Source organism: Anarrhichthys ocellatus, unplaced genomic scaffold (assembly GCF_004355925.1).
Source record: "Anarrhichthys ocellatus isolate YVR2014 unplaced genomic scaffold, GSC_Weel_1.0 scaffold81, whole genome shotgun sequence".
NCBI lineage: Eukaryota > Metazoa > Chordata > Actinopteri > Perciformes > Anarhichadidae > Anarrhichthys > Anarrhichthys ocellatus.
The window spans coordinates 1,436,138-1,445,722 of record NW_022280111.1 but is presented as its reverse complement, the minus strand read 5'-3'; the positions used below and the strand labels follow the sequence as shown (position 1 = coordinate 1,445,722).

Here is a 9,585-nt window from a genome sequence, read left to right as displayed (position 1 = left end):
GTGTGTGTGTGTGTGTGTGTGTGTGTGTGTGTGTGTGTGTGTGTGTGCGCACACGTATTTACACCTGCAAGTGAGTGTGTGTAAGTGGAAAAGGAAAAACGTACGGAGGAGTTGGAAGTGTGTGTGTGTGCGTGTGTGTGTGTGTGTGTGTGAGAGAGTGTGTATCTACGTGCTACAATTAAAAACATTTAACAGCAAATGTCAGTCAAAAACAAATCGGCCTTTTTTGAAAGCAGGCTCGTGCTACAGATGCACTGCGTATTATAAATGTAGGATGAATTATTGGAATAAATAGCCATCAGTCAAACTCGAGCCTCTGTCTCGCACACAAATCCGGACAACTATAATAATCATACCAAACAGACAACAAAATAACTTCATTTTTTTAGTGCTACAACTTGGCAGCAGCGAGGTTGGCGTGCGGTTGGGGGGGGGTAACTTTGGAGCCAGCAGCTCCGTGGGATTTTTGGATTGTAAACGAATCCCTCCAAAGACACGAGCATATTTCTGCGGTGGGAGACCGGGAGCGTGCGTGCACCGTGACGGGCAATCATCACACGAGCGTCCGCTGAATCAGCCCCCTGAGCGCGGTCACTTCTCAGCACAATATTCCGCAAACTGTAACAAGCCCGGACACGCGGTAGTATAGTAGCGGCTATAGACGACGTTAAACAAACAAACAAACAATACAAGAAAACAACTTACGTTTGATCTGCCTCGGGTTGCTCTGCTTCCTGCGGGACATGCCTGCTGTGCGGCTGGTCAGTGAATCCAGGTGTAGTACTGACAGATCGATAGGTTCTGGTTCATCCAAGCAGCCGGTTTTTTTCTCTCTCTCTCTCTGTGTGTGTGTGTGTGTGTGTTGTGCGTGTGTGTGTGTGTCTGACGGAAATTGAGAAAGAAAAAGAAGAAGGGGGGCACCGCTACTTTTTTTCCTTTTTTTTAACGCAAAGTCTATCGTTCCGTCTGTCTTTCCTTTATCTTTCTCGTGTCTCTGGCTCCGGCTCTGGCTTTCTCTCTCTCTCTCTCTCTCTCTCTCTCTCTCTCACATACACAAACACGCGCACACGGTTGCACACCCTCCCTCTCTCTCTCTCTCTCTCTCTCTCTCTCTCTCTCTCTCTCTCTTTCTCAGCGCCGTTCTCCGTGATGAGGCTGCGCTTCGCCGCGATCCGCACGGACTGACTAGGGAGGTGAGAGCGTTTCGCGCTTTTGTTTGAAGATAAGGTTTGTTCCTCCCCGGGTACCGTAGCCGCAGCTCGGTGAACTTCACTTGATCCACAATTACTTTAACTTCCAGTTATTAATTAGCGTGTCTCTTAATTAGCGCACGTGTTTTATTTATTTATTTGCTTTTGGTAGGGGGGAGATGGAGACAAACTGAGCTCATGATGCATCACAATCACAATGATAGTAACAATATTAACAATTAAAAAAACAAACATTTGCACGCCTTTATCTCGGGTAAACATTTTCTCACTCTTAAAGGGTCTATTCGACATCAGCTGCTGCTTTTAAAATATTCTGTAATATTAATTCAACTGCTACACTTTTTATATTGTACATTTCACACACAAAAAGTAGATGTTTGGAATTACCAGAGTCATTTAATACAGCACGTGGTCCTCGTCATATCCACCAACAGATTTGAACCCATATTGGTTAAATACACCAGGATTAGCTAGGTTTCAGTTTGGCCACTAATTCCCCCATAATGCACTGTGAGAGTTGATCTGGCTTGAGATGCCATGGCCTCAAATGACTTGACCTCTCGGCCAAAAGATGAAAGAAGTAACCTGCAGTCTAGAGTTTTTGAGTTTTTTTTCAAACACACACAAAATCTACTATTGGAAGTGATTCTACAGTAAATAAAAGCCTGGTGCATTCTCTGTTCATAAGCCGTGTGTCAAACCTTTTACTTTAAAATAGATTCTAATGAGCACACGGTGGATTTCCAGTGACAGACTCTGATTCTCCTGCTATGTTTTTCTATCAATATTTTATAAACTGTCAATCACAGCGTTTTTTTCTTTTTCTTTTCTACAATTAGTCTGCCTATGGACGGGAAAAATATTCCGAATATTTAAAGAGAGGGACAGAGAGAGAGAGAGAGAGAGAGGAAACGAGAGCCTTCAAATCATTCCGATTTTCACTGCCATGTTCTGAGTAGTTGCCCAAACCGGGAATCACTCTCTTCAATTAGCCAGTTGGACTGCCAAGGAAGACAAGCAAGTGGCCTGTGAAATTATCTCGTAACCCAATTCCACAACTTTGGAATGGAGTCTGAAACTACAGAATAATTTATGTGTCAGACGGGTCAGCGGGTGGTTCACCTTGAGGAGAGCCTCCTTGGTTTGTCTCCCTGCCCCCCCCCCCCCCAGCTCCTCCACCGATGGTTTAAGCTTTCTTCTTCACATGCAGGTTTGGTCAACAGGAAATCATTAAGAAACATATCCCAGCTTTGTCACATTGCACACTGGGAGACTTTCAGTCAACAAATGACAGATTGATGATCCACTCAAAAGCAACAAATAGTGATAGTCATTTAGTCAACTAATCGGTCGCTTTGTTCTCAGTCAATTTAGATTTGTTTAATTGATAAGTCATTTTTTAAAATGCTTTTTCATCCTGAATGACTTATTTCCAGAGAAACGTATGGATACATCTCTGGTAAACACAGGACTTAAAGTGGTGCTTTTCTTTTGTGTGATTCTTTGTGGAGAAACTCAGATCTGTCAATTAAATCAATAATCGATTCGTCAACAAAGAATTTCTTTGGTCCAGGACGGCCCCAGTGAAGGTAAATAAAAAATAATGATTTTTCTGTCAAACACGCGCTAAACTCTCCAAACACCCACTAGTGAAATTACATTAGAAGGTTCAAATAAAGCCATCCCACGCACTCTCTAAAATCACCATACATCCATAAATACAGTTTACCGGCCATATTAGGGAGCCAGCACCAAAATCAATAATGATTTGTGATGAGAGCAACAACATAGTGAGAGAGGGGAGTCAAATTGCCAGCTGCAGATTAATTTAACGCCACTCCTAAATCCTCTGAGACTGCAGCGTGGTTCTTCTCTGCTGTTCCCGAGCCCCAGTGGCTTGTTTGAAGCCGCCTTTGATTGACAGGTACAAATCTGCGAGAGGAAGAGAAAGCTTCTTCTTTTTTTCTCCACTGCTCAGAGCAGATGGTTGTGATAATTAACATGATACTGTTTCCATCGCAAGGGAAATCACTGACACAAGGTTGGTCATATTAATAGGTTAAGGTATACTGTATGCTGTGGAGATGCTGCGCAGTGCACTCGCATAATCTGATTAAAGGGGTAAAGGTTGATTTAATGCGCTAAATCATTTGATTAGAACTGCCAAGTCACATTTGGGTAATGCCATTCAGTGTTTGGGGCAGTAGAGGTGGGCTGTCTGGTGGCTTCATCATATTCATTGTTAAAGGAAATATGCTTCAGAACAAAAGGTGCTTCATTGGTATGCCCAGTAGTCCTCTGGCTGAAGTCACGTCGGCGCGTCTGTGAATTGTAAGTCTCATTTTCGGAGCCAGAAAATGTTTCGTGAGAGCGACGCGTTGATGTTAAATAATAGATAAAGTTTGGTTGAGTGATGCGGGTATTTATTGACAGCTCCGACACAGGCGATGGCTGATTTTTTTTGTCCTGTTTAAGAAGAAGTTTACCTGCATTCTACAGTCAATTTAAAAAGGGAATTTCACAATAAACATGTTGCTGTGCCCTAATGTTGGTGGCACGGTGCCGTCCTGTCGTAAACTCATCATTTATACCCGTGTTTATATTACATAGTAGTAAGGGACTGTACCACAATGATTTAAATGCAAATGCAAATTCAAGACCCTCCGCGGAATTATTCATATTTCTTTCTGCACCCTGCTTACAATATCTCAAATTAGGACGATTGAATCGACACAAATTGCCTTCAATAAGTGTCCAAAGTATTACGGATGTTGTACTCTAGTTTAAACTGTAATGCAATTCATATTTGCACTTTCAAATCGCACAACATGAGTGGAGTTTGCAGTTACCAAATTTATGGAAATCAATAAAATGAGGTGTCCTGTTAACTGACTGTATATAAGCCATACTTTATTTTTTAGACAAGGGCTGTCACTGTCATTTTGTACGACACTTTTAACACGTAACTTCACAGTAGTTCTGCTGATCTCCCCGTGCTGTAACTTCACCAGGATTTCACACATGTTAAAAATACAATGAAACTGAATTACTGCCATAATAACAGCTGCAGCCTTCCTCGTACTGTTTCAGTGAGCTGATGTGCTGACCGGGTAATGTCACAGCGAGTCTGGCATTACACATTATCGGGTTGATGTTGGGTTTTATATTTTTTTAAGGGATCCCACATGTCCAGTGGCACTGGGAGTGACAGCCATCGGTTGGATGGAGGGGGGGGGGGGGGGGCAACTCCATCCTTAAAGAGCAGCTCAGCTTGGACATCGGTGTTATGAGTTTGCCTGCTGTGGTATCACCCTCTGGCTGTTGGGGATTGGTTTGTCTCCAGAGGATGCAAGGTGTGTGTGTGTGTGTGTGTGTGTGTGTGTGTGTGGGTGTGTGAGTGTGTGTGTGTGCATGGAGTAGAGGGTTGGGTGCAGGGTGGCCATGGCACATATATCCCTGTTAAGATCCTGAGTGTAAAATGGAGACAGAGGGAAAAAGAGAAACAGATCTAGGAACTGAAACAGAAAGGTGAGCAGTTTTTCTAATGTTTTTGCGTAATATCCCATAATTCTTTGTCCTTGAATGCGCCGCCTGTACCCATGCATCCCAATGCTGGCATTCACAATAAATTAAAAAAAGAACCTGCTTTACTCGCAGCAAGGAACGCACTCCTTCACATGACATCACATGATACATTAATACCATTCCAGACTTTCGGCTAAAATGTTGAGTTGCTGCCGTCGGTCCTGGGTAAGGTGCTCGTGCTGGTTGTGGCTGAATGCTCCCCCCCCCCCCCACACACACACACTCCTCCACCCTCACCCACCCATCCATCCAGCCAGCAGCTCCAGCAGCAGCGAGCAAACAGATGTCTGAGAGAGTGCCCACTAACGCTGGCCTGAGCTGCCAAAACCACCCGCGGCCCTGGAGGCCTCTGCGCCAGCTCTTTTTCCAGGGAGGCTTCGCTCTCCGCAGCGCCGTCCAGGACCATTCCCCTCCTTTACCCCATCCCCTTTCCATTTACCATGCAGGGAGTTATAGTACAACATGCAGCGGGCTTTGAAAAAAAAGAAGAATAAGCACAGCAAGCAAAGAAAAAACAAGTCGAAACATAAAAAAAAAATGTAAATCAAAATGCCACACGTCCCCGAAGCATCTTTAAGATTTACACCACAACGTTAAAGTCCAGGCAAGTGATGGAAGTGCTAAAAGAGGGCGGGATGAACAAACTATGCTCCTCCCTTTGGGAGTGTGTAAATGTGTAAATAAAAAGCTTTGTGTAGAGGAGGGGGGGAGGAGGAGGAGGAGGAGAGAACCACGGGGCAGTATATTCTTACTGCTAATCTCACTGTCTTTTCATGTGGTCAAAAGCTGAGATTGTGACACCTCCAGGGGATAACCAGCGAGCCTTTTGTGGATTAAAAATGAAAATGTGGATAAATATCCGTACTCGTTTCAAGCGGTTTCATTTCCTAAAATAATAACGTTGCATAATTAAGGACGAATAAAAAAAATGGATCTGACAGTGGATGGTGAGGGAATGCAGCCTGTAGAATGAATTCATCGATTAATGGGTTTCAGTGGGAAGCTTTAACATTAAACCAAAACTACCTTTTAATAGTCAATTCAGATATCCATGCAGATATCCATGAAGAAATAAGCTCGGTTTCTACCAGACATTTGTAATAAAATAATATCTCTGTGAATATATAATGGAAACTGAATTAAAAGTCCGACAAAAGGGAGGTGATGACTCTGGTTTCCTGTTGTTACCATAGGTTTTACCCTGCAGGGGACGGAGGTGACAACGTGAACTGGATGTGATCTGTTCTCACATGATGGCTGCATAATATAGAATACTTAACCACTTCTCATAATTCCCTTACACATGAAACCTCTGAGTAAGTCCTGCATACAATACATTAATGCATTTTATTTTTTTTAACTCTACCCAGACTCTGAGATTGCAAAACACCACCCATTCATGTAAGCCAGAACAAGAGGGCTGCATGTACATTTTCTAACAATACTAGCAAAAAAGTAAAAAAAACAAAAAACAATTTGATCAACTTTTGCAATCAGATCTTCAGACATTCAATGGCTACAACTAAATTAATTGCAAAAATAGAAAAATGGAGTCCGTACTAATTAGTCCGTCTTACCACTTTTGCCGGCCTTTTGAGACAAAGTACTAAACCTAAACACATAAATATTAAATACCATCTATTTAACCACATCAATGTAGTGTTTGTCAAGGCATTGCACGGGAAAAATTACTTTCTCAAATCACAATAGTTTGCACTGTCAGAAACAAATCACACAAAGTGTTCTGCTCTTAAATTGCAGAAGAAGAAGAATAGCAGTTCTCAACTGTGCAGCTGCAGATCTTTAGTGTCTAGATAAGCTGGTGTTTGGATCGTCAACACTGGATCCAAACAATGAATACACAGAGATTAGTTTATGACGTCTTTAATTTATCTATTGAATATTATTTCTATATCTCTGAAACCTTACTTTAATTCCAGCACAATCTCAAGGCGAAGCATCTGCTATGCTCTTAGTCAAGTTCTGGCTGTAAATCATCAGTTCAAATGTGCACTGCATTGTGAAGTGTGCATGTTTCAATACATCACTCTTTCTGTGTAAGTAAGTGGTTTGTATGCCAAGGGTCCAAATAAATAACACATTTTGCCGCTGTGTGCATGAGCACCTCCTGTGTTTTGACATCCTGTGATTTCCCATTATTCATTTTTATGAGGTCAAGTAAATTATATTTGATACGTGTAGCTGATCCCCCCCCCCCTCCATTTTCCCTTTCCCCCATATGTGCACGAGTAGCTGAGGACCCACATCTAAACGCAGCATTATAATACAGTCTGTTGATGTATTTTAAAAGTGTGTCTGCTGGTTTATTACATATGCAGAGGCATCAGTGCACAGCAAAATGGGGGGGGGGGGGGGGGATGCATCAATCTATTCACAGAAAGGCAGGCCCGTGGACAGCTCAGAAAATAAATCTACATCTGCCAGGCTCCATGCAAACAGCAGAGCCATCCTTAATGGCGAAACCATCGATGAAAACAGATAAAAATATTAAATATTCAGACATTCCTTTCAGCCAGTATCAAAAGCGTCCAGATGTGAGGAGCTGAAGTTGTTATCACGAATCCGACGACAGGCATTGAAAGGAATTCCTCTGAATTTTCAACCATATAAAAGTATTTTATGCCATGCAAATAAATGGTAATTTCTGACTATGGAGGAAGGAGGGGGGGGGGGGAGAAAAAACATACCAATAAATCCTATCATTTGGGACTAAAACTCCACAACCAGGAGATACTTTCAATTTGCTTTGCCTGTCTCCCCGCGTTAGATGCTGGCGATTGCCGCGAAATTAATCCATTTAACAATCTGTGGCTTGAATTTGAGGATTTCCAGCCTTTTTTTTCCTTTCCGAATATCAATAAGTTCCAATTGAAGAGAGGATTCTTTTGCAATTCAGGCATGTGCGGGCGATAACGGCAGAGTTGGCATGAAGAGAGGCAAAGATGGATTAATTATGCAGGGAACATGGAAATTCTGCTTATCATCGCTTAGCAAAGGAGCCCAGCTCACATAATCAGAAAACGAGGATGAAAAAAGAAAAATAACAATGCAATGGCACCTTCCAGCCCATCATCTTACAAGTTAGATTTTCCCTGTAATTAAAAAGTAACATACAATTATATTCATATCTCATATGCAGACTATGAGTGGGTGTATATTAAATAATTGCATTGGGATATAAGGGTTGATGTATTTAAAAAAGAAAAGAAGAAAAAAAAGGAGAGTAGTTTAAGCAAAATCTTGTCTCTCAGGGGGATAGCTCCCTTGGGTTGGATTGAACTACTTAGAAACTGGAAACTTAAATTATCTTTGGAAAGCCAAAACAAAGACAAAGGCTAAAGAGAGACTGTATATTTACTTACTTGTGTTTTTCTGATACGTGCACTTTCTGCAAACAAGCATAATACTGTCTAAAGGCGGTTCTGGCAAATCCCCTCTGAGGATGTATGATATGGAAAGATATATGTGTGTGTGTGTGTGTGTGTGTGTGTGTGTGCTGCATTTTGCTTCTCATTTCATGTCGTCGTCAGATTTCACCATCACAGTCGTGCATTGCAGGGTGTCGAGGAGCTGTGTTCAGCCTGCCAGCTCTGTGAGCAGCAGCTAATATGTGCTGGGCTTATGCTCGCGTTTCTCTTATTCCTTAAAGAGCAGCAGATTAAACCGTTAGCGTTGTACAGTAGTCGGTTACAAACGGGTGGGAGGTTTAAGACCTCTTCTTCTGAGACGCCTCTGGTTTAAAAAAAAAACAAGCAAAAAAAAAACACATTTTGCATTAAGGTCAAAGGTTAATGGCGGCCATCATATGGGTCGGATTTACCGGCTTATACTGTAAAATGTCAAAAGTCTTGCATGCAGGGCGAGTAGAATGTCCTCACATGCTCGTGCAGAAATCTTTTTGGAGTGGTTACGAGCCCTTTGTGTTGCTGTGTAATGTGGAATTTCCACTTCCAGCAGCGACACGGTATGTGTTACCAGGGAAACATATAGGATGTGTCATGTTTCACTTTCAAGTCAAAAGTTGCGTGTATGCAAAAAAAAAATGAAAGAAATTCAGACTCCTTCCAGCGTCCGTTCTGTAATTGTTCCTTAAATTATGAACCTCCTCCAGCATCTTACGCTAGGATCCCCGCCTCATCCGGACTTCTCCAGCTGACCCCACCAAGCACATCCCTTGGAACTTCTCGAATCGGCCTTTTTTTTTTCTTTCTTTCTTTCTTTTTTTATATCCGAGACAGCTTTTCCAGTTCACTTGCAGATTGCGGCGGAGCCCTTTTCAGGAGGCGCACCTGTTGCCCGAGCCTTGATTTGGCTTTTTGATCAGAGCGGCCCTTTGACAAAAGAGGGAAAGAAGAGGCCGAAGAAAAGGCAGAGGCAAGAGAAAAGATCCTTATCGAATGCTCTCCACCGGACAATGAATTTCCCCCAAACCATTCAAATGTATCTGCAGAATGCTTGAGTGATTCATTACAGCAGATTCTGAAGTGTGACAATGGACCTCAGAAATGAGTGATGGTATCTTTTTAGCTGATTTCATTTCCCTGATCCTCCTTATCCCCCTGGCCTGTGTACCTCTATTAATTAGAAAGTAGGGATTTCCACTCATCAACTGATGGGTTTCATGCTCTGCTCTGTCACAAATCTCCTGTCCAGACTCTCTCTCTCTCTCTGTCTCTCTCTCTCTGTCTCTCTCTCTCTCTCTCTCTCTGTCTCTCTCTCTCTCTCTCTCTGTCTCTCTCTCTCTCTCTCTGTCTCTCTCTCTCTCTCT

At 42.5% G+C, this 9,585-nt stretch overlaps 1 protein-coding gene across 1 annotated transcript in view; it reads right to left on the bottom strand.

Annotated features, from left to right (window-relative positions):
* Nucleotides 1-1,164, bottom strand: part of zfpm2a (zinc finger protein, FOG family member 2a) — a 119,682-nt gene extending 118,518 nt beyond the window's left edge. The window contains exon 1 of the mRNA XM_031874475.1: nt 706-1,164. Within this exon, the coding sequence (XP_031730335.1) occupies nt 706-745 (40 nt within the window). The 5' untranslated portion in view covers nt 746-1,164. The remainder of the gene's footprint in view (nt 1-705) is intronic.
* Between the last annotated feature and the right edge of the window lie 8,421 nt (nt 1,165-9,585).